This window comes from Lampetra fluviatilis, chromosome 1 (genome assembly GCF_964198595.1).
Source record: "Lampetra fluviatilis chromosome 1, kcLamFluv1.1, whole genome shotgun sequence".
NCBI lineage: Eukaryota > Metazoa > Chordata > Hyperoartia > Petromyzontiformes > Petromyzontidae > Lampetra > Lampetra fluviatilis.
Genome location: NC_136275.1, coordinates 6708481 through 6734835, shown reverse-complemented (window position 1 = coordinate 6734835; position 26355 = coordinate 6708481). Strand labels below are relative to the sequence as shown.

Genomic DNA, 26355 nt, shown 5'->3' with positions numbered 1-26355 from the left:
CAACCAAAGTGTCTTCAACATATCTAAACCAAAAAGATGGTTTTAATGTATATGAGGCAAGTGCTCTTGTTTCAAAGTTTTCCATGTACAGATTTGCTATAGCAGGAGATAATGGAGAGCCCATTGCTGCTCCTTCCTTTTGTTTAAAGAAATCACCTCTCCATAAGAAGTAAGTGTTATTTAAACAATGGTCAGGTAGTTTTGGAATATCTTTTGGTAAACCTGCATTCTTTACTAGTGTATCAAGTAATTTAAGTGACTCGTTAACTGGAACCTTAGTGAAATCACATCATTGGGTTAAATGATGACGTCACCCTGCTGCTCTATTTAAGACTGGGAGCAGGTGGAGGGCTTCACTATTCTGGCAAATCGCCCGATGATCCTGGATGTAATTACAAGCAAAACGTAGTACTCAAAAATTGGAAATGTTGTGAATTCACTCTTCAACACACCGGTGGGCTAAAGTAGTGAATTATTTGTCTTTTGTCAACGTGACACATTTTTTACTGATTGGCCGTGTAGGGTGGTGGAGGGTTGCGACACATTTATAAATAACGCAATCTAACCCAAAAACCTTTATTATGAATAATATTGGTCGCGAAAGCCTATGTGTTAAACCAAAATTATAAAAGGCTTACAGAAGTCCAAAAGTGGGGGGTAAATAGTTGATCTAAAGGTTTAGAAAATTGTCAACCCCACCTCAAAAATTTGTTTTACCCCCACGTAGGCATATATACCTACACACCCTACATACAATAGAGTGAGTAATATCTAGTGACTCTATCGTAGTGTCTGACTCTACAATAGTATCTGGCTCTACAGTCATATCTACTGACTCTATATTAGTATCTATTGACTATAGTAGTATCTACTGACTATAGTAGTATCTGCTGACTGTAGTTGTATCTACTGACTGTACAGTAGTATCTACTGAGCCCAGTAGTAGCTACTGACTGTAGTAACTACTGACCGTAGTATCTACTAACCCTAATGTAGTATCTACCGACTATAGTAGTAAATACTAACTCTATAGTAGTATCTGCTGACTCGATAACAGTATCTACTGACTCTATAGTCGGTACTACTGACTCTGCAGCAGTATATACAGACTATAGTGGAATCTACTGACTAGAATTATCTCTTGACTCTAGTAATATCTATCGACTCTACGGTAGTATCTACCGACTCTATAGTAGTATCTACCGACTATAGTAGTAACTACTGACTCTGCAGTAGTATCTACTGAATCCATCGTAGTGTAATAAAGGTCGTGGAAGCGACTTCTGGAATCCGTACTCTTAGTTTTTTCGGTAAAGTCACGTAGGTAAAAAATGAAATTAAAATTCATAAAAAATAAAATAGAATAAAAAAATCACGACGTTTCGGAGGCAACACAAGTCTCCGTCATCAGGTGGGACCGTCACAGCCAGATTTGCTGTATCAAGTGAGGCAGGGATTCTAAGTTGCAAGTTCTTAAATACATGTTAAGGGGGAGGAGAGGGGGGGAGCTTATCAGAATGTGGTAGCCAATGAATGGAACGTATCGGGAGGGGGGGCTAAAAGAGAGCACGAGGTGCACGAGGTGCACGTGGACATGTTTGTGCGCAAGTCCCTGTTGGTGCGCATGATAACGTATTGGAAGGGTGGGGGGGGCTAAAAGCGCACGAGGTGCACGTGTACGTGGACATGCCTGTGCACAAGCACCTGTTGGTGCACATGATAGAAGAGAACAAAAATGCCCATGTTGTTTTTACCAGTGTTGGCTGACAATAAAGAGAGTAATGTTAAACGCTGGGGATGTTAACACTCGGTAAAGTAAAATAGTGCCTGTCACATAAGATGGTCCAAAAATGCGTAGTTAAATCTTTTTTGCATGGTTAATAACAACTTTCCAATGATTAGTAAGTTTGTACCCATCATCACGGTTGAAATTATGTCTGTGTTTGTATATCTGAATGGCTTCGTGTACAAACCTTTGATGGTAGCCAGAGGGTTTGCAGAGCACCTTGGTCTCGGAAAAAACAATATCATGAGAGCCCACCGCGTTGTAGCAATGATCGGCAACGGCGGAAGACTCAATTTTGCCGTGTTTCAAATCTGACTTGTGCTCGCGGACACGATCAGAGACATGACGTTTCGTTTCCCCAATGTAACAATCACCACAGCTGCAACTCAGTTTATAGACTCCAGGGTATTGCAAGTCAGGGATGACATCCTTCACAGATGGAATTAGATCACGGATTTTATGTACTGTACTGAATCGGACTTGGATCTTATGTTTGTTTAGAATTTTGGAGATATTTTTGGTCACGCCTGCTATGTATGGCAACGTGATAGTTTTGATCGGAGTTTCAAGTGGCTGTTTCTATATGGTGGGAGAAACAGCTTGGCGGATGGTGCGGTCAGAGTATCCGTTCATCCTGAGGGCCCCGATGTACATGTCTTAATTCACTGGCCAGGTGGTGTTGGTCAGAAATGCCATGAGCTCTGTGGTATAGCGTTTTGATGAGAGAAGCAATACCCTGGAGTCTATAAACTGAATTGCAGCAGTGGTGATTTTTACATTGGGGAAACGAAACGTCATGTCTCTGATCGTGTCCGCGAGCACAAGTCAGATTTGAAACACGGCAAAATTGAGTCTTCCGCCGTTGCCGATCATTGCTACAACGCGGTGGGCTCTCATGATATTGTTTTTTCCGAGACCAAGGTGCTCTGCAAACCCTCTGGCTACCATCAAAGGTTTGTACACGAAGCCATTCAGATATACAAACACAGACATAATTTCAACCGTGATGATGGGTACAAACTTAGTAATCATTGGAAAGTTGTTATTAACCATGCAAAAAAGATTTAACTACACATTTTTGGACCATCTTATCTGACAGGCACTATTTTACTTTACCGAGTGTTAACATCCCCAGCGTTTAACATTACTCTCTTTATTGTCAGCCAACACTGGTAAAAACAACATGCGCATTTTCGTTCTCTTCTATAATGTGCACCAACAGGTGCTTGTGCACAGGCATGTCCACGTACACGTGCACCTCGTGCTCTCTTTTAGCCCCCCCCCCTCCCGATACGTTCCATTGGCTACCACATTCTGATAAGCTCCCCCCCTCTCCTCCCTCTTAACTTGTATTTAAGAACTTGCATCTTGGAATCCCTGCCTCACTTGATACAGCAAATCTGGCTGTGACGGTCCCACCTGATAACGGAGACTTGTGTTGCCTCTGAAACGTCGTGATTTTTTATTTGATTTGATTATTTTTTATGAATTTTAATTTCATTTTTTACCTACGTGACTTTACCGAAAAAACTAAGAGTATCAATCCTTGCAGTCACGAAAGCTTCAATTCTAGAATTCTGGAATCCGGTCTTTATTTGTCTTTTGTTCACAACACTCCTATCTTACTCCTTCATGCTGCTGACAGACAGCGTGAGAGGGAGAGAGAGAGAGACACGCGCGGCCACGTGGCAGCCTGGACCCCCTCCAGCGTGGCCTCACCCTCCGTTCGTTCCAGATCTGACCACGTGTTGTCCGTCTCCACCCCTTTTAATACTCGGGTTACGTGGTACCTTTCCACCAATCCTGGTTAACCTCTATGGAATCTTCTAGACTCCATCGTACGTTTCCAGGACCGCGCCCCTGACTCGTCCCCCCATTGGCTGTGGCTAAAGCCAGCAGATCCAATCCTCTACTTACAGATGTCACCTTCCCATTACGTCAGGGCCACGCCCCTAGACTTTCCCCCATTGGCTATGGGCCAGGACCGGTAGAGCCAATCATCGTAACGAGGTGTGATCCATCAGCAACCCGGATATATCCTCACATTACAGTAGTACCTACTGAATCTATAGTAGTATCTATTGACTATAGTAGTAACTACTAACTCCATAGTAGTATCTGCTGACTCTATCGTAGTATCTACCGACTCTATAGTAGTAAATACTGACTCTATAGTAGTATCCACTGACCATAGCAGTATCTACTAACTCTACAGTAGTATCTACTGACTCTAGTAGTATCTAATGACCGTAGTAGTATCTGCTGACTCTATAGTATCTACCAACTCTAGTAGTATCTACCGACTCTAGTAGTAACTACTGACTGTATAATAGTGAAATGGTTCGATAGAGGCGCACACACTGTTATGGGAAGGCAACACTATTTATTAACACTGATAACAACTGGCGTGGCCAAGCCAGGAGGGCTACTGCTTGGCCATGCTGACTTGAGGCTTGACTTCACTCTTCATGAGGCGTCTTCATGAGGCATCTTCATCCCAGACCCGAGCAGCCCCGCACCAGGTGCGGAGCCCGCTTATATGCACCTCGGCGTGGCCAGGCCACACCCAGGCCATGCCCACCTTCGAAACCCTCGAAGGTTCTGCTTCTGGCCACGTGGTCTCCAAGGTCCCCCTGGGGCCCTCGGCCCCCACCTTGATCCGGTCACGTGTCCGGCCGGGTTCATACAGAGTGCCACGGCCTCAGACAACCCCCGTGGCACGGACCGACGGCTTCCAGGCTCCCCAACCCGGCCGTGACGTCATTCCCACATTCACACGTAGTGACGTCATGTTTGTGTACAGACCCACACGGTAGTGACGTTACAAGTCACTACAGTAGTATCCACTGACTATAGTAGTAACTAACTCTATAGTAGTAACTTCTGACTCTAGCCGTATCTGCAGACTCGAAAGTAGCATCTGCTTACTCTATAGCAGTATCTAATGACTCTACAGTAGCATCTACCGACTCTGCAGTAGTATCTCCCGACTTTACAGTAGCATCTACCGACTCTGCAGTAGTATCTCCCGACTTTACAGTAGTATCTAATGACTAGTAGTATCTGCTGGATCTACAGTCGTATCTATTGACTCTATAGTATCAACTGACTATAATAGTAACTATTAACTTTATAGTAGTATCTGCTGACTCTATCGCATCTACCGACTCTACAGCAGTATAAGCCTACTGTAGTAGTATCTACTGACTATATAGTATCTACTGACTCTATAGTCGTACCCACTGACTATAGTAGTAACTAACTCTATAGTAGTAACTTCTGACTCTAGCCGTATCTGCAGACTCGAAAGTAGCATCTGCTTACTCTATAGCAGTATCTAATGACTCTACAGTAGCATCTACCGACTCTGCAGTAGTATCTCCCGACTTTACAGTAGCATCTACCGACTCTGCAGTAGTATCTCCCGACTTTACAGTAGTATCTACCGTCTCTACAGTCGTATCTACCGACTCTATCATCGTATATACGTACTCTATAATAGTATCTATCGACTTTATAGCAGTTAACTACTTAACAGAGTGCCGTGGTGAGGCTTAGTCCCGTACATATTCCCTGGTCTCGCCTAGATTGCCCAGCCAGCCGAGGTGGCACCTTGGCAGGCTGGGGCTGGGCTGCTACACCCCCCCCCACCGCCCGCTCTACAATAGCAGTAACTACAAACTCTACAGTAGCATCTACCCACCCTATAGTAGTAACTGCACACATTGGGGTGGGGGGGGAGAAGAGGATATCACACTGAAGAATTTACCTCAGTCTTGTGTATTTTTTTTTGCATTTTTTACGCGAATGATCATTTTTCTCTGCCCCACCGATTGCGTGTGAGCATTGCTCGGGCAACCACAGGTCAGCTTTTATGCGCATGCGCAAATGCGTGCTTTGGTGCGCTCAGCGTAGCAAAATAATAATTAATAGTCATTATTTGTTCATTTAAGTACTTTAAAGTTGACGGATGTGAAATACGAATAGCCCTGGCTCACCCCGGGGCTTATCGCTTGGTATCTGGGTAATTTTTTTTTTATACGTTAACCCCACAGTTTGCGAGTTAAAACCATCACAAGTTACATCCACAGACACACAGACAGACAAAACATTACTTTTATAGGTAAGATAAACATTTTAAGATTAGATGCATTTATGCTATTGGAGCTCTAATTATTTGCAGCCCGCTTCTGGACCACAATCAACAGTCCCTTAATTTTACTTTAATAGAATCATGAATTGTGGTCAACATCATCTCCACATATATAAAAGGCATGCAACAAACTTGAAATTTGCCATGTGGGTACTTTCCAGACTGTACACCATGCAAAAATTATAAAAATACACTTTATTTTTTTTGGAGGGGGGGGGAGCTCAATAATGCATATATTTTTTGCACGGCAAGTGAGCTGTGACGTCAAATCTGTCACGTGACCCACGCATGTGGAAGCGTAACGCATTGTAGTGTAGTGGTTAGCGCGCTGCGCTACGAACCCGGCGACCCGAGTTCGATTCCCGCTCACGGCCACCACCGGTGACGATTATTTTAACCGCTCCTGGGCCTCCCCTAGGTCGACTCGGCCTGAAACGAGTAACTGGTGTGGTGTGTGAACATCGCCACTGGGGAGACAAAGGCGGCCGGGTGTGGTGAATCCAAGTCCCGGGCGAAGCCGGGAAGTACAACTAGTCTTATGTATATAAAAAGGAAATTTGTGAATGTGTGTCTGTTCTAAATGTTTAGCATACTTCCCGACATGCAACAAACTTGAAATTGGGCATGTGGGTAGCTTCCAGACTGTACACAATGCAAAACGTATAAAAATAGACTTTTGTATTTTTTTTTGGGGTGGGGGGCGCAATAATGGATGTGATGTCACCCGCAGTGTGCCTGCTGACGTCACGCATCCCCCCCCCCCCAAACCCTCCGCGTAGGCCGTGTATTAATCCAAGACAAGAATCCAATTACTGGGCGAAGCCGGATAGCAAAGCTAGTTAAAAATATATGTCGCAGCATCCAGTGTTGGATGGCCAATACAGGTGAACAAGCCTTGTGAGTGTCCTGCCAAGCCTTGACGATACCAGTGTTCTTGCTACCTTTTGATAAAACATCTTCATAGCTTGCCTTCAAAGCACTGTGTGGGTGCACCGAGGGTCAAACTGTTCCATCAATGGACTTTTGGCCTTTTAATCTCAGCGATGCATTTTTGACCCGCTGTTTTGGTCACGTGGATATTTCCGGTGATATTAAAAATGCATCTGTTCTGTCACCCACTTGGTATCCGTGCGTGTTTTGGTCTCATATTGTGCATCTGCGTATGATGTATACCCCTGACTCATTTACCTACTACCGAAGCCGCACTCGTCGTACGCGTGCCAATGCGCGTGGTTGCCTCCATGTGCCTGTGCGTGTGCACGTGCCTGTGCGTGTGTATGTGCTACTGCCTGCGTGCCTGTGTACCCTCGGGACAACGCCACCACCGTCACCCACTGCTGTCTGCAGATCCCACAGGAGGACCGAGCTCCGCTCTGGGCACTGCTCACCTTCTATGGTGGAGCCTGCCAGCTGTTGCTCGACAAGCGCTGCACCCACCTGGTTATCCCCGAGCCCAAGGGGGTAAGTCCTGCCTGCATCGCCGCATACCCAGCTTACGATCACATTGCACGTTGGGTTGGCCAGGTAACTTGGGGGAGTTCTGTGTCGGAGCACTGAACCCAGCACTCCTGCCAGATTGAGTTCCAGTCCAGGATAATTAACCAATAATTAAACTGTGATTTCACCACGTTTTCTGGTGTAACACATTGATGATCTCAGCCCGTTCACCGATAATAACACAAATGTCCACTGTATTAAATTTGGTTTATCACTTACATTGGTTGATTCCAACTCTTTAAGATTAAAATGTTGTTTTTGATTGTGATATGTGATAAAGACAGTATGGATAACTCGATTGACATGATTGATATCATCTAAAATAAATGATAATGAATTGTACTTACCTTGGCACTTTGTGAATTGTATTACACTGGAACTTGTGCAATATAAGTTATCAATGATGATTATGATGTTCTGCAATGGGAAGTATCTGCCAGTTGTTGCATCACTCACTGTGAGAGTTCTGAATGGAAATGTATTCATACCATTGCATTAATTAATACTTTTAGTGAAATAAAATCATGCGAAAGAAATAAAATAAGTCTTATATAGGGCTGTCATGCTAGTCCTTGATTTTATCAGCTCAGGTCATCTTGGTGCAGATGAGATATCAAGTGGGCAGCCACTGCTTCTTGTGCTTTTAGACACTTGGCCGACTAGAGGCTTATCTGCTTTTGGTAATATTTTGATAAGTTACAATCCTCCTACTGATATGATAATTGGTTTTTCCTCCTTTTTCTGGCTACTGATGTTAAAACACCAAACTGAAACCTTTTTACAAGGAATCATGTCTGCATTAACCACAATGCTTGTGGTCAGAGTATGTTATTTTGTTTGCATTCTGACCACAAGCATTGTGGTTAATGCAAACATGATTCCTTGTAAAAAGGTTTCAGTTTGGTGTTTTAACATCTTAACACCTGTTTTGTTGCCAGAAAAAAAGGGGAAAAACCTATTATATTTTGGTACTGGCAAAGGAGGTCCCAATCCTACTACTGTTGTAGATGCTGTTCAGCCTACTCACCTATGACTGCAACAAAAACAATGAAATGTAATTTTTATTTCATTTGGCCTGTGCCATCTCTGAAGCGTAATACATTTTGATTTAATTGAGTATGCCACTTACAACATTTTAATGGCTTTAACAGGTGCATCCCTCATAATTATTCAGTCTTTTGAAGCAATTTCAGAATTAGTTCTTTGATGTCTTATTCTTGGCTTATTCTCTTACACAGTGATGCAGTGCTCCTTGTAGAGTTCCACTGGAAGTTTAGTTTTTATGGCATGAATGTCAAAAGCACAATAAAAATAAAAATTGTGAGAAAAAGCTACAATAATTAGATTTTTTTTCTTCATATTTTGTTTAATTGATTTATATAAACCTTGTAGTTATTGGAACTGCTGTGTTCACCACAGAAGCATAATTTTTTTAATCAAGACCTTAAGTCATGAAATTCATCATGGGGGGGAGGGAATCATTACACAAACCTAATGTATAATCACATTGTGCACAGTCCGATAGATAATGATATCATTTGTTTGCATCACTTCAAAGCTTTTGCTTGTGTAGATATTTTAGCTCAAAGGGTTGACTTAATGATCATTTTCTGAGTCTACGAGTTCTTCCATGTTTTTCCCCCCCCCTACCCTTTCTGAGTAACTTATTCCAACCATACAAATCCGCTCGTCCTCTTCGCTCACCTTCCTAGCCCTGGCCTCCACCACACCCCACGTTCGCTCCGTGCCACTGTTGATGACCACTGTCAGTGACTGCGCCCCTGTCCTCTACAACTCGGTCCCCACGCATCCTCAACTCGCCTCTTCTCTTCTCGCCTTCAAATCACTCGCTGCTGAAAACATTTCTCTTTGCCCAAACTTTCCACCTTCCTTTGTTTTCCCTCATTGTCCAATTAATTATCCCCCAATTGTGCGGAGCTGCTTTGACGTTTGGTTATGCGATTCACACCTTATAAATGAAAGTATTTGTGTCATGATGCACGCTACTCTTTGGTTCTTTCGGTAAAGTCACGGAACGTGACATAACGTGACTTTACCGTAACGTGACTTTACCGAAAGAACCAAAGAATATGGATCCCTGCATTCACGAAAACTTCAAATCTAGAATGATGCATGCTTTAGGTTTATTCAGGCTTGAGTAATTACAGTAACTGAGTGCCTGATTGAATATTTTGGCAGTAAACAAATTTTCACTTATTTTGCCAGACAAATGCAAAAAGTGATAGGAAATAGCTGAATATATGTTAGTAGGTGGTGTTATTTAGTAGGCAGCGTTATTTAATGCTTACAATCGTGTGTTATTAGCCGATGCCAAAGTGACGCTTTGTTCTGCATTGTCTGACGAGTGGGTTTTCTGCCTGCGCTTGTGCCCTATGCGCTCGTGTACCACACTGTGCGCAGGAGAAGTACACATGTGCACTGAAACACAGCCGCATCCGCGTCGTGACTCCGGACTGGGTGGTGGACTGCGTATCGAGCAAGAGCAGGAAGGAGGAGACCGAGTACCACCCTCGCCTGGTGCTCCTGCCGAGGGAGGAGGAGCTCCTTCTGGAGCAGCCGAGGACTGCGAATGATAGCGACCATGAAGGTGACGATCCCAACGTCGATGATGAAGAGAAAGAGGATGAGCACGAAGAGGAAAAAGAAGAAGAAGAAGACAAGGGGTGCAGCGTTAACTTTGAAGATTCTGGTTCCGCACGGTCAAAGGACGATTCCCCAATGAGCACCACTGACTCGCCATCCAGGAAGTTTGTGGAGGAAAGGCGGACTGAACAACAGGCAGTCGGGGATTTGCATCGCGTCCACATACCTCAGAGGCCGACTAACGAGAGACCTGTTCGGGCTTTATCATCAAAGTGCACACCAATGATTGAGAGGCCGCCATTTATGCCACCGGCAATGTTAAAGTCTTCACCTGTGCTGTCTGGTTCCTCCAAGAGTCTGATGATTCCTCAACCCCCGCCAGGCATTTGCATCCCCCTTCCGGGTCCGAGGGCCGCCCCCAGTTTAGGCACCCTGCACACCATTCGGCCGAGTATGGATGCTCGCATGCGCCAGAGCCTCAGTGCACTTCCGTCTCCGTCCAACGGGCGGCTCCAGCTGGATGTTATGACTCTGCCATCTGGTGAGGTGTGGGTCCAGACTGTTCAAGGCAGACCCGCCCGCCCTCTTGCAGCAAACTCCGCTATGCCCACATCCCAGGATGGCCGGCTGCAGCAAGGATTTGCCATGTCCAGACAGATGCATGTCTCTGAGCTCACGGCTCAGGGACTTGGAGGCATGGTCACCCGGCCATTGGGGTTCCAGGGGGCGGTTGGGGGTTCAGGGCCCCGGCCAGAACATACACCAATGAGCATGGGGGGGAACAGGCCGGGACCTGGGCTGGAGTTCACGGGGATAAGTCCGATGGTGAGGACCCTGAGAAACATCACCAACAGCGCCGAGGCACTGCAGGTCTCCAGGGCATCCAATGTGGCTCACGTGAGTACACAGAACACTTTCCCAACAGAGAGGATTTGGCGTGGCTTTTTTTGTACACGAATTGTTAAAAACAAAAGCATTATTTTTGAATTGCACTAGAGAGCATATAGGAAAATTATGCTTTTTGAAGCTGAATTGAAAAGTTGATAATGCAGGTACCTAAGAACTATTTAACAGATGCACTGCGTGGCAATGTTTACGGACAAACCCTGCAAATAGTTATATAGTACATGGGTTATTCTTTGGCTGGAATATTTTAACTTTTTTTCTCCAGAGTAGAGGCAATCTACTGACATGAGTGATTGTTTGTTGTTGCTTCTCAGCTGCTCGGTGCAGTAATAGCATATGAGAGTAGTTTATCTGCTGCATTGTTAGAGGGCATTGAGCCCAGGAGTGCATTGCTGGGTGGATTCCGCCTTGTGTCCTCACAAGAACAAATCTTCCTACGATGCAATGGGCCAACAACATTTTATAATTTTACTTTTAATATGAGTTTAGTAATACCTTTTGGTTATTGAAAGGGTTGTCTATTACTCAATAGCTACAACGAGATAACTATTCATATGCTAAATAAAGAAAAAAATATCTAAAAACATTTGTAATATTTAGTTGTCATCAGGCCCCTATGGTATTAAGTGCAGTCTCCACCCCTTGTTAACGGTATATCTCTGGCCTCTTTATTTATGTGCTATGAAGAAGGGCCATTCACTGTCTAAAATGTCACCTATTGCATATTTTTTTTCTTTTAAGGCAGTGTTATTTACAAATGTGAGCTTTTTGGGTGATAGGATTCAAAGCAATTGACAGCTGAAAGGTTGGAGGAGTGAGGTTGTTAATTGTGCTTGTGCGCAACTGCCAAGCACAATGAACAAAAAGCATCATCACCAAATAATTAGTCTAAGTTATGAGAGGGCAAGGTGGTGGTTCACCTGAAAATCACGTGGCTGTGACTTTGTTCCTTTTTCTCTCCAAAAAAGCTTCAGACTTGTCAGACATCCGTAATATACACAGGCTACGAATGTATTTACAGCACAGATGTGTGTTTATTGGTTGCAGTGTCGTTTAAAATTGAGCATAACATTCCAAATGTTGTACTCATGGGCATTGATTTGCTTGTCACATATTGCCCTTTTAATTGCAGCCACTGACAAGGAATCCCACTAGTGTTGCAAATTATAAATGTAATCATCCCACACATTCTTGACACGTTTAGAACATTGCATTCCATGTAGGCATAGGGAAATGACAAACTTTTGCAATATTTCATGACTTTATCTTTTATTTTGCAACCATTAATCCCTTATTTCCTCTAAGTAGTTACTGTATCTGAGTGTGTCACTACACGACTGATTGGCATTTCCATGTCCATGTGAATGGTGTTCCTCCGAGCATGATCACCCGGCCATTGGGGTTCCAGGGGGTTCATTTATATAATAATTCAAAATGGGATACTTTTAATTTGGCATGACTAAATTGACTCATTTGTATCCTTTTTTAACATTGGCCGTATGTAGAAAATATCAAGACCCACATGCTTTAATCCTTTGATAGAATGTCGGAGGTTATTTTAAGAAAAGTCAAAGGGATCAATTGGCAGTTTAATATATCCCAGTGTTCATATATCATTCTATATGTGTGTTTTGAGCCTTTATAGGTGTTAGTTGTACAATATACATCTTATTAATATCCCGGCTCGTGTGTGCATGTGCCCTTTGAGTCCATTCTCCGTTTGACTGTGTTGGGTATTCGTACATGCGACAGGTGCTGCAGAGCATGTCAGTGCCCACACGCACACTGGAGACTCACCGGCCAGGAGAACCCAGGCCTCTACATGAGGGGGCCTACATTCAGGTCAAGCCAGCAACGAGTCAACCCAGCAGTGCTGTGGAGTACTGCACAGAGGGTGCGTTAAGGGATACACGGCCAATGAGGTTTAACCACTGATATCCATTGTCCTTATTTTGACATGTGTTTGCATTGAGTTTATTGTTTTTACTGTTGTCCTTCTATAAGAATAGGTTTTCCCATTTTTTTCTGGCAACTAAACAAGTGTTAAGATGTTATAACACCAAACTGAAACATTTTACAAGGAATCATGTCTGCATTAACCACAATACTTGTGGTCAGAATGCAAACAAAAAACATACTCTGATAATATATGCATTGTCTTTGAAACTGATTGGTCCACACCAGAGACAGCTTTCTTTGGAGCCTAGTCTCAAATGGTGTTAGACCAGAGGATGCCAAAAGGCGCCTTTTGGCGTCCTCTGGTCTAACACCATATATTTTGGTACTGGCAAAGGAGGTCCCATGATGTTGTCCTTCTACTTGACTTTTATTGACATTCCTACAAGCCTGGCTTACAAAGCAGATGTGAATCTCAGAAGGTTCTTACCTGGTTAATTTACATTGTTCAAAAATTGCCAGACTGCTGCCATATCTATACCAATTTTCCAATAAATATAGGCAGAACCGCTGCTCATCCCAAATATGAACTATAAACAACTAATTGTTCCTGCTCAAATTACCGAACCATAGTGCTGATGTACTTGTTGCCCCAGGGCTAACGTTAGGAATTTTACATTCCAATGACAATGCCAGTGATTCCATATGATGACCACTGTTGACTTCCCACAAAATGGTACTTAAGGGATGATGGGTTGAGTCGATCTCGAACTTGGATTTTAACTCGTAAATTTCCAATTGTAAGTAAAGCTCTACCAACACTTCCACCTGGCTGGATCTCGTACGAATCAGGCCCAGTAAATGTGCAATCGCTGTCACCTGGTAAAACAAGATGACAGACCATATTAATTTGGAAAGTACAATTAGATTTGTCTGATTTTACTTACAGCGCCGAGCGACTGCTGCCTGCTCGGTTGTGTGTTCGCCATCGCCGAGTACCAGGAGCAGATGCTGGACAAGCAACTGCTCAACTCGTGGAAAAAGGTTGGAAGTCACACTCGCCTCGAGAGCCAGGCCTTTTTGTTGGGAATTTTCTGGTCCAGTTCAGGCCTGACCGCACATTGGAGGTCAAAAGCCAACCTACAAACCGTATGGTTTATTGGGCCTTTGGAGAGACAGGCTCTACAATGAAAATGTGGAATTCCCACTTTTGACTCAGGATCACTGTCTGATATGAGCATTGCCACATTTCTTGTTTTGAGGGGAGAGATACTTTGATTTGACTGTGATGTGTTGTGTTGAATGTTCCTTAGGCAATCATTCAGAATGGAGGGCTGGTGGAAGCTTCTCACTCACCTCGCTGCACACACCTGCTATGTGAAAGTCAGACTGGGCCGGTGTTTGCACAGGTAAAGAAGAATTCTCACCTAGAATGCATCGGTGATTGGTCTGGCGGCAATTACATAGCCACCATCTTATTTATATTCATTTTTTGTCTGTCTGTGTGTCTGCGCACACAACTTATGACGCTTTTAACTGCAAAACTGTTGGGTTTATGTTTCAACAAAGTACACAGGTACGACGCAATAAGCAACCGGACAAAAAAGCTCTATTTGTTTTTCCCATCCGTCAAATTTAAAGTAGTTAAATTAACAATTTATTATTGTTATTACTACGCTTATTGCGGCGCGGAAACGCTGACTCGTGGTTGCCCCTAGCGACGCCGACTCGTGGTTACCCCTTGCAATGTACACGAGCTCTGAGGCGACGTGGGAGAAATTCTACTTCACGTTAAAAACGCAAAAAAACAGAAGCACAACGCTGAGGTAAATTTTGAAGTGTGATGTCCCCGCCCCCACCCCAATGTGTCCAATTACTACTATAGAGTCGGTAGATACTACTATAGTCAGTAGATACTACTGTAGAGAGGCCGGGGGATGGGGGGGGGATGGTGTGGGGAGGCGTTGGGGGGGTGGGGGGGTGCAGCCCAGCCCAGCCCCAGCCGGCCAAAGTGCCACCTCGGCCGGCTGGGTAATCTATCCGAGGCCAGCAACACTCCGCCAGACGAGGCCTCCCCATGGCACTGTAGTGTTAGTAGATACTGCTATAGAGTCGATAGATACTATTCTAGAGTCGGTCGATACTACTACAGTCAGATACTACTGTAGAGTCAGTGGTTACGACTATAGAGTCGGTACATACTACAGTGGAGTCGGGAGATACTACTGTAGTGTCAGTAGATACTGCTTTAGTCATCAGATATAGCTATAGAGTCCGCATATACTACTATAGAGTTAGTAGTTACTACTATAGTAAGTAGATACTACTTTAGAGTCAGTGGTTACGGCTATAGAGTCAGCATATACTGCTAAAGAGTCAGCAGATACTGCTAAAGAGTCAGCAGATACTGCTATAGAGTTAGTAGTTACTACAATAGTCAGTGGATACTACTGTAGTGGATTCAACTGAGTCGCAGACGTACTTCTTGGAGGAAACACATTTATTAACACCAACACATTACCACAAAGGGGTTACTGCCCCTTTTCCAGATAACCTATGGTGGTGGACCACCAGGCTAACTATGCTAGTTACTGGGAGTAGCTACAACGGACAGGACTCTACCTGGGGTCCTCGTCCACGTGTTGGTGACTTCTTTTTGAACGTAGAATGTAGATGGTAGATCTTCAGATTACGACAGCAATGCTGAACCCCGGTCCCTGTGCGGACCCTGTTTATATCTTCCCGGGTCGTGGCTGGCCCCGCCCTTATAAAGTCAGTAGATACTACTACCGTAGAGCCAGATAATACTATAGAGTCACTAGATACTACTCACTCTATTGTATGTAGGGTGTGTAGGTATCCTCTTTGAGTCTGAACTCTAATACACAATCTGCTGCCATTCACCCCCATCTTTCACAGACACTGTATCTGCCTACTGTACTGTAGTGTGACCTGTTGTGATGGCGCAGGCACTAAAGGAGGGCAAGCGCTGTGTGACCGCGCACTGGCTCAATGACACGCTCAAGAGCAGACGGGTGATCCCTCCAAATCGCGCCCTGCACCTCCCCATGGCCTTGCAACATTCTGCCAAGCCCTGCGCGAGCCATGCAAGTCTCACCCCCATTCCACAACAGGCTTTTTCGCTGTGCACACATGTGTTAACATTGTGAATCCTCCAGTGTGACTCTGAAAATATGTAGCAATACCATCTGCTCATTGGTAGCTATTTCCAATTGTGTAAATTTAGCATTTCCGTGGTAGTTGCCAGTATCCCCGTATGATAATCACTGTTACCTATAAGCTGGTAGTTATTTTATGATCCCCAGATGGATGATGGGCTGAGCCAACCTCTGGAATTTGAACCCATGCTATTTTGATTGAGTTGGATACTGTCACTGCCACCTGGCAGAATTGGCAGATAATTGGTTATTTAATCCCCGTTGATATACTTCATTTTACAATGGGAGAACCCATTCAGACTGTCTTTTTCTAAAGTATGATTAGATGAATTGTCACGGTTCCAGGTCGCCATTTGATTTAAATTTTATTTTTTATCTTGTTTTACTTTTCAGTCAATAGCACCTCTAGTGGCTGAAGAGGTGACATGAACCCATTACATATCACATAAAAATAAATAAAACTTTGAATTACATGTGGTTCAATGAATGTATAAATAAGATAAGACTGTATATAATTCACAACACAATTTTCAATCCATACTCTCCAAAAGACATTTGCAGATGTCGAGTGTTATTATATCTTTGATGTAATTGAACAAATCCAATGCATTTATAATAACTTAAAACAAGATAGGATAAAAAATGCATTTCTTTCAATGGTAATAACATTTAAAAACGTACAGTTACCACAGACAAGTCAGAAATGCTTTTTGTATAAGCACACTGGTCAATAACACTGCTCACAACACATTGACGAACGCTTGCCTGTGCACCACTGCCGACACATTATCACCAACTAATTTGTTTTGTTTTATTAAAATAAGAAATTTTTAGATTTATTTATTTTAAATGGGCAACACAAGTACATCATAACGCACTCATCAAAACGTCAGTTAAGTCTAAAGGCCATTTTATCAAGAGGGTCTCGCTTAGGATGTTTTGATACATTTAACTTGAGTAACAATTAATGTGTGAATCAACTGGAGTGCCTGGAGAAATTACACTCAAAACACTGCAATGCTAGGTCAGTAACCTACTTGCTGTTCTACCTTCTATTGGTACCTTGCTACCGCTTTAGTTTGAGAGTTGCGCTTGTCTGACATTGATAGCACCGCATCCAAAGTGCTTGATTTTAAATAAGTATGCGCCACCTTGACTGAAATTTACTCCATCAACCTTTCTCCAAATGCTAAGTGACCTTTGTGCTTTATTCTTGTGCTGCACAGATCATCTCAGTAACTGGGTTTGTGGACCAAGACAGGGAGGATCTGAAGCTGATGATTGCACTAACAGGAGGCAGATACACTGGCTATCTTAGCCGGAGCAACACGCTGCTTGTTTGCAAAGAGTAAGATCTTTGTTATTCTTTTGTGTGTGCGACAAACTGTTTCTGCATGCATCACTCGATGAAAAATTGACAACCATCATGGTACGCTTACTCTGATTTATTGTGTGCAGGAATTTATTTTATATTTCATTGCATATGATTCTTTAGTGAATAGAATGTGCCTTCTGGTATTGTTGAATCCTTTCTAGATTTGAAGCTTTCGTGACTGCAAGGATTCATACTCTTAGGTTTTTTCGGTAAAGTCACGTAGGGAAAAATAAATATATAAAAAATAATAAATACTAATAACAAAAATATTTAACCCTTGATACAGTAAATCTAATTCTAGATTTGAAGCTTTCGTGACTGCAAGGATTCATACTCTTAGTTCTTTCGGTAAAGTCACGGAGGTAAAAAATGAAATTAAAATTATTTTTATTAATTTTGGAGAGTATATTTAGTATATTGATGATACTGATGTAGTTTATATTTTAGTTCTTTACGTGGTGGTTTAGCTGCTGCAGCTCCTTACTATTAAAATTCATTCCCTCTATTACTGCTAACCCTACTCCCTCCCTTTGATGCTGCTAATCCTGCATACTGCATAATGCACGGGCATAATATGACTTTGAACCCCCCCCCCCACCTACGCATTCCACAAGTAGTGACTAATCCCATATCTCCATTTAACATAAATATGCTAAATTCAACTTGATGTGCAAATTCCTTTGTCAAGGCGCCCCTTCCCCCTCCAACCCAGCTTAAATATACGCTGCCAAGCCTGGTGGTGCCCATTCAGACGCTGTCTTTCAGACAGACCTGTTCTTCACCTGAGGACGGCTGCTTGCGTTGTGGCCGAAACGTCGTGAGAATTATTTTATAATGTTTTATTTTTATTATTTTATTATTTCCCTTCTACATGACTTTACCGAAAAAACCAAGAAGACAGGATTTGTTGGCCCATATACATATGTTTTAGTGTAACAGCTTAAAGCTATACGAGAGTTGAGTATATATAACAACATCAATGGAAAAAAAAAATATGAAGTTGGCTTTTAAATATTCCTGTTTAAATTGAATCTCCTTCAAACCTGTGCCTATAATTTTTTTCTTGACGAAAATTGGCAAAAACCTAACAATCTAAATGTGAAGTTCAATGAACTCGTATGTTTACAAGTGTTCACCCGAATTATGCTGCACATTTTAAAATGTTATCACCTTCAAGCAAGTAATCTGATTGCTAGGCATAATTATTCTATTTTGGTTTTATAAAGCACCTTTCACCAAGGTGCTTGACAATGCTTACTGACTACGGTACAAAATGGCAAGATAAGGGATGGCGATTGGGTAGTGACTAGGGTGGAGGGAGCGAGGTGGAGGCTGAGGCTCTGGCTGGAAAGGTGTTAGGTGTTGCTGGTAGGGGTGGCAGAAGAGGAAGGGTAAAGGCAAGAGAAAATTAGATAGGACCTGAGGCCGTGGCATGCAATGCACCGTCATCGCGTACACCCCGTAGGCGGGTGTAGTACCAGCCCTAGCGGGGCTTGGTGAGCGCTGGGATAGCGCGGCCACCACGCATAGCGTGTAGTGCGGCCTCCCACCAGAGGGAGTGGGAGAGTGTCAGCCCAGGAGCAGGGTTGCCCCGGGCCATGGCATTCTGGTTAACCCCGTAGACACGTGATGCGGAGTGCCCATGGAGAGGGCCCCAAGTGGGGAGGCTAGGGGGAGAGCTCCCAATAGGGATCGAGGGGGAGCTAGAACGCTGGAGAAGGAGGGCGAGGCCAAGGGCGGAGCCAGCCCCGACCCGGGGGGATATAAGGGACCGGAGTTCTTCGTTCGACAGCTGGAAGCCCTACGTCTACAAGCTGGAAGCTCTACATCCTACGAGGCATCAATACGTGGTCAGGGACCCGAGTGAGGGCCCGACCCTTCGTAGCTGTAACTCCTCCGTATAGGGTAGTTAGCTGGGTGGCCACCACCCTAGGCTGTATCTGGTGAAGGGGCAGTTACCCCTTTGTGTTACTTGTTGATGTTACAAATAAATGTGTTGCCTCTAAAGAACAACGTCTACAACTCAGTTGAACTCACTACACATATAAGGAAATGAGAGAAGAGGGTTAAGGGGGGACCAGTCCATGAAAAGCTTTGAAAACTAAGGTGAGCAATTAAAAGATACAGCGGTGATAGATAGGAAGCCAGTGAAGTTGTTAAATGAGAGGGGAGCAATGAGAGTTGAAGGGGAGGTTAAAGACGGTGTGTGCAGCTGAGTTTTGAATTTGTTGTACAGGGGCAAGGGTGTTGGCAGAGAGAAGAACCAGGAGCAAGTGGCAATAATCCAGAAGAGTGAAGACTAGGGAGTGCACAAGAAGTTTGGCAGCGGTGATGGTGATGAGGGGGAGAATTTTCCTGATATTGAAAATATGGAACCGGCATGTGTGAGTGATGTTGGCGATGTGGGAAGTGAAGGAAAATGAGGAATCAAAGGTTGCACCAAGAATTTGGATGGAGGGGGGAGGAGAAGGAGAGCGGGTGGCAGAAAAGTAGATCACAGTGGTTTTCGAAGGGTTAAGGTAAAGGCTATGTTGTGTCATCCATTCTTGGATGGCCATTACGCAGGATGAGATAAGGTCGGAAAGGTCAGGGGTAAGAGCCTTAAAGGAAAATCAGATTTGTGTCGTCGGCAAATAGGTGATACGAAAAATTTAAATTCTTTGAACCTATCTACGCGACTTTACCGAAAGACCCAAAGAATGAGAAAGGATGGGCTCGAGGGGGGATGTGTAGAAGGAGAATAGGAGAGGACAAAGTACAGAACCCTGGGGGATGCCAACCATGATGGGGGAGCAAGAACCATGATTAAAAGAGACATTGGATGAATGAGAAGTGAGGTAAGAGCAGAGCCATTGAAGTGGGGTGCCAGAGATACAGAGGTTAGACAGTGGATAAGAGGATGGAGTGATCAAGGGTGTTGAAAGACGCAGACAGGTCAAGCGAGGACAGAGTGACCTGAGTTAGACAATTGGTTGTCCATGTGGAGGAGAGCGGTTTCGGTGGAATGGAGTGGACGGAAACCAAACTGCTGGAGGGTATAGAGAGAGTGAGAAGAGATGTAGGAAGTGAGTTGGGTGTGAACTAGGCGTTCGAGGAGTTTGGAGAAGTAGGAAAGCAAGGAAATAGGGCGATAGTGTCCCGGGATGGAAGGATCTAGTTAAGGTTTTTTCAGAAGGGGTAGAATGATGGTAGTTTGGAAGGAGTGGAGGAAGATGTAAGATGAAAGGGGAGAGTTGAAAAGAGCTAGGAGGAATGAGAGGATAGTAAGGATGACAGATGGAAGCAAGGTAGGCGGTAGGGGATAAAGGGAGGAAAAGGTTGGGTGAGTACTGGAGATGATGTTTGACAGCTCCAGGAGTGACACAGGGGAAAAGGTATTTAAAGTAGATGAAGAATTGGAGGAGAGGGGCAAGTAGGTATGATGCTGGCAGGAAGGGAGGTCGCGAGGAGGGTCGAACGAATTTGAGAGATCTCCATGACATATTTGGAGAGGACTAAAGGGTAGGGGACAGAAGAAGAAATAGCAGTTGAGGATGACGAAGGATGTCGTGGAGTGTTTAAGGTAGAAAATTGAGCAGCGTGCGCAGAAATGGAAGACATGAGGGATAGAAAATGGGATTGGTGAGCGGCCTCCAGTGCAGAATTGAAAACGGAAAGCACAGAAATGTAAGTCGAGTGGGAATCAGTAGTGCGTAGGGTCTTATGGGTTAGCTTGGCTTTGCGTACGAGGCGACGTTCAATCTTTAGCCCAGGTGTTAGCCAAGGCCTAGGAGGATGATTAGGAGGGCAAGAGTGTCTAATGAGTAGGATAGTGCAGAATGTAAGATGGATAATGCTTTTTCTGGGTGGAGGTAGGAGAAATTAGATAGGGGTGGTAGGTTAGTGGGAACCAGGGAATGAAGTGCAGAGTGATCAATGTAGCGTAGATTTCGGTGGAGGCGTGTGGGGGCAGATTAAGGGCTGGATGGTGAGGGGCATGGAATTGAGAGTGTCATGGTCAGTAATAGGTGATCGAACAGAGGACATGGGTCAACTAGGGAATGGGAAGTTGAGCAAGCGGAAGTGAAGATAAGGTCAAGCGTGCTACCAGAGGAGTGGGTCGGAGGAGAGGAGACCAGGTGTAGGTTGAAAGAGCTAGTGAGAGAAATTTAAGTCGAGGACATAGTCACCCAGAAGAATCAACAGAGATGAGATCGGAAGAATAGTGGAGAGAAGTCAATCCAAGTTGTCGAACGAGAAGGGCTGACCAGGGCGGCAGTAAATAATTCGAAATTAGATTGCAAAGGGGAAAAAGAAAGACGATAGTTCAAATTCGAAATAGGGAAATGAAGGAAGAGCAACAGGTGGAGGCGATGGGATCCAGGTGGAGGAGAAGAGCAACCCAACGCCGCCACCAGGCTTGCCAGATGGTCGTGGGGAATGTATGAAGTTGGTGCGGGATGTGGAAAGTGCAGCTGGGGCAGAAGTGTGGATATCCAGGTTTCTGTAATTACTAGGACTTGAAGGTTTTATGAGAAGAAGGCGTCTCGGGTGGAAGTGGGCTTGTTACAGACTGAACGGGAATTCCAGGGCGTTTTTAGAGTGTGGATGGGTGGCGATGAGGTTTTAAAGAGTCACACATCGGGAAGATGGGGGGACGGATGGTAAGAATTAGTGAATGTAGCGGGGCAATCTATTTAGGTGGTGTGGCTGTAGCTGGTGGGGATCTGGGCGCGGAGCGGGCTATCTGCCGCACAAGCTGCGCTGTTCGACCCCTTCATACATTACACAGTGCAACAGAGGTGATCTAGCTGTAATGGAAACTGATTGGTGTGCACCAATCAGTTTCAAAGACAATGCATATATTATCAGAGTGTGTTTTTGGTTTGCATTTTGACCACAAGTATTGTGGTTAATGCAGACAATTAGTAAGGTTTGTCACGTAAACAAACATGCCAATTCGTTACACGTTCAGCACACCGGTGTGTTGGAGAGTAAACCCACAATATCTACAATTCGCCCTTTACTATCCCTTTGGCGTCTTTATAATGAGCACTTTTTTATAGAAAGTCAAGCGCGAATATGCTGGTGCCAGCAATGGTATGGTGGAACTTCTTCTGGTTTAGGACTGCAAAAGCAGACCACCACTGTCCCGTGCCCATTTAAACATGGAGGCCTTAGCTCTTAACTGATTCAATTTTTGCCACATTCACCTTCCATATTTTTATTCATGCGGGGTTGTCAGGGTTCACAGAATCGACACTGAACTAGAAGACCCTTTGTAACTCACATTGTGCCTCATTAGTTTTCTCTTTAGGTTGTATTCAATGGAAAACACTTCTCTTGGTCCCTTGAGCATTTGTGCATGATTTAATGTGTTTATATTTTTATATACAATTATCCCGTTTTTACATCGGTCATTAATATTCTGAAGATGCTTTGCGACTTGTGCTGCTTGCTTGGTATAAGCGATGCGCTCGATCTACTGTATTTTAAACGATTCCTGTGTGGGACAAGAGGCCAATTAAACCAAACTCTAGAAACCATTTTTTTTTAAATCTTCCGTAATAATTATTGGTATTAAGATGTGTTATGCTGGTTTGTTGTGTTGCCCTTGGGTAACTTGAACATTCCAATTGATATGTAGCAAATGTAATTTTGAAGAAAAATTCAAAAAGGAATTGTCAGTGTTACCTTGTTTAATTGAGCTCGAAGATGGTACTCATATCCTGTACATAGCGCTGAGCCAGTGGTGGAACTTCCGTGCTTTTATGGCGGTGGCGAGGTAATCCACTGTTGACTTCTCCAGAAATTGGTTCTACTTTTATCGACCTCAGAAGGATGATAGGCTGAGTCAGCCCCTAATCAGGATTTTAACTTGCAATCTTCCAAACTGGACCTGTTCACTCTATCTCTGAGCCTCCTAATATAAGTATAAAGGAATACTTAAATTTGGTAGGCTTATATATTTGTTTGAATAATATAAAATATCTTTATATTTCAGTAAAAACCTGGAATGGAAGATGTTTGTTTTAATTAAATTCTGAACTAAATGTATGGTGGGGGATTTTACATCAAATACTAAGCTTGTGTAAAGGCATTTCCATTCATAATTGTAGAATAATTTAAGCTTGAAGGTCTTCCCTAAGGTCTTATGTTTGAGTTTCCAGCCTACATCATTTGATGCTTGGACTTTAAACTCAATAACTCACAGTGCTATGTGCAGCAGCATGTGCAAATACTTTGCTATATAGGGATATTCACATAAATTTGGCAATATATATTCTGTAAATATATTACTGACCTCTAATTTAAATCCCAGTGTATTTCAAATCTGATTTGTTGAAAGATGCTGTTGGGTTTTAGCAGCTTACTCCGAGGAGATGTGTTATTTATCTATAATATTAGTGGTATTCAGCGGTGAGAGAAAAAAAACCCTTCAGGTTGTACCATTCAAAAAGTGACTTGGAATTGTACCCTTGTCTGTTGCTGTGACTAACTTTTGTTCATAAGCTATCCATAGACCTCTTATTTGCAGTGATTAGTTTGTGCTAAATAGAATTTGAGGAATGGTGCTGTTTTTTCAGCCACCCTGCAAGTCAAGTTCACCCGATTCACTGCAGAGTTTTTCTCTACCAATGTGAAGCAACCTGACTTAGTCGCACAACCTAACAATCAATTTTAGTTGACCTTGATTTAAGGAGCCGTACTCCGACCGCTCGGCTCAATAGCACAGTGCGCGAACCACTGCATCACCACTTTGCGCAATGAACCTAGAAAGCTTATTTTAAGCCGCACTGACAACAGTGTGGTCGATATTGTGGCCAAAGAACCCCCATGCCCAACATGGCATGGGAGGCCTTCGTCCCCACCATAGTTTTTGTGTGCAAAATAAAACCTTGAATGTGTGAAATCGTCACGACTTGATTTAAAAATCGATTACGTCTGCCTGTATCTGCCTATGAAGGTGCTAATCATGTGAACGTCTCCATCTGTCACCAATGCATGCAGCCCGAGCGGCATGAAGTTTGATAAGGCACGTGAGTGGCGTGTGCCATGCGTGAACATCACCTGGCTCTGCGATGTGCTTGCGGGAAACCTAGAAGCCCTGAGGCAGCCTCAGCATGTGCGCTACACCACCTTCAGCCTCGCAGACCCCTTCGCTCCAGATCGCCAGCTGGTGGCCAATCTGCTTGGTAAGCATTGAGCGTGTGTTGATTACACCCCTCGTCACAGACCGGTCCCACCATAGGAATGTGGAATTGCTCCACTTGGCTGAGGGCTGCCAAAGGAGGTGTGTGACTTGGCATTTTGTTCTTATCTCTCAAATGCCCCAGACCAGATTATTTTCACTTGTAATTAGCTTTATTCATGCAGTCTGTTGAAGCTGAAACGTGCAAATTGCAGAATTGTAGTTGTTGATGATGGGGGGGGGAGCAATTTCAAAAACAATTGTTTTAATGTAGAATTGTATCGATGCATTGGAAAAAAACAGACCATATATAGGAAAAGACGCCTCAACGAACAAATCCACGCTAACTTTCTTCCATATATGGATTTATCCGATTAGGAATTTTCCTCCAGGACAAAGAGCGTTATAACGAAACAGCATTATGAGAGGCAGTGCTAGAAGAGGTATGCCTGTACAGTAATTTAGCTACACATTTAAAAGGTGGCTCCCACCCCTCCGCCACTCTTGCCAATGCTTTACTCTTGCCATCTAAACATACTTGACATATACCATTGGATCCTCCTTTGCCAGTAGCAAAACATGATAATTGTTTTTTTACCCTTTTATCTGGCGACAAAACTGACACCTTTTTTTACAAGGAGTCATGTTTGCATTGACCACAATACCTGCAGTCGGAATGCAAACAAAAAACACAACTCTGATAATGTATGCACTGTCCTTAAAATTGATTGGCCCACACCCGGGACAGCTTTTCTTAGAGCCTAGTCTCACATTGTGTTGGACCAGATGACGCCAAAAGGTGCCTTTTGGTCCAACACAATGTGAGACTAGGCTCTAAGAAAAGCTGTTTCGGGTGTGGACCAATCAATTTCAAGGACAGTGCATACATTATCAGAGTTGTGTTTTTTGTTTGCATTCCGACTGCAGGTATTGTGGTCAATGCAAACATGACTCCTTGTAAAAAAGGTGTCAGTTTTGTTGCCAGATAAAAGGGTAAAAAAACAATTATCATACTTGACATATCCCAGAGGACATGTTGAGAGCTTGTGTAAATTATATAAAAATACTTTTAATGTGTTTTTGGACCATTTCAAACGTTTTCATTGTGTTGTATGTCAACTCCCAAACAATTATTCTTTCTATAAATTACTATTTGTATTTTTAATTCCAATTGATTGCCACACACCCACTAAACACTATCCAGGTACTTCTGTTGTCTTTTTGGTTTTATTTTAATAGAAACACATTTCCAGCCAGATTGTATCATTGCAATGAATGATATTTAATACTTAAGAAATGTAATATGTTGACATTGTTTAAATGCATTTTACTGTAAAGAAAATGGACATTGGACATATATTTTGTATTCTTTGGTTCTTATATATATTTTGTGTTTTATTGTGGTCGTTGTACATTTCTAAAATGTGTTCATTTTGAAAACGCTGCTTTCAATATAAACATTAGATTTTAATGTTTAACTTTATATGATGGATGTTCTATTTCTCCAATGAAATCCACCATAGTTTCTTGGAAAGTTCCAATAAGAATCTCAAAAGAAGCGCTGCTGGTAAGTTTATGCTTCTGCCCTGTGGACGTTTGCAATTCTTAGTAACAAGCATGCAGGTGAACAGCTAAAGGTCTTGTCCTCATGCACATTTCACGTATTTTTTTACCAGAAACATGACGGTTCCACTTGGTGAATAATCAATATTCATGTATAGTTTTGTTCATTTGGATTACAATGTTTAATTAATGTGTTGTATTTGTGGTTTTATGATTAAATATGAA

At 43.3% G+C, this 26355-nt stretch overlaps 1 protein-coding gene across 1 annotated transcript in view; it reads left to right on the top strand.

The window, feature by feature from the left end:
* Positions 1–26355, top strand: part of PAXIP1 (PAX interacting protein 1) — an 84794-nt gene that overhangs the window by 10316 nt on the left and 48123 nt on the right. Inside the window, exons 4-12 of the mRNA XM_078863469.1 lie at positions 7122–7400; positions 9858–10937; positions 12699–12840; positions 13792–13886; positions 14156–14251; positions 15812–15949; positions 17248–17369; positions 24387–24571; positions 26091–26134. Coding sequence (XP_078719595.1) covers positions 7122–7400; positions 9858–10937; positions 12699–12840; positions 13792–13886; positions 14156–14251; positions 15812–15949; positions 17248–17369; positions 24387–24571; positions 26091–26134 — 2181 coding nt within the window. The remainder of the gene's footprint in view (positions 1–7121; positions 7401–9857; positions 10938–12698; positions 12841–13791; positions 13887–14155; positions 14252–15811; positions 15950–17247; positions 17370–24386; positions 24572–26090; positions 26135–26355) is intronic.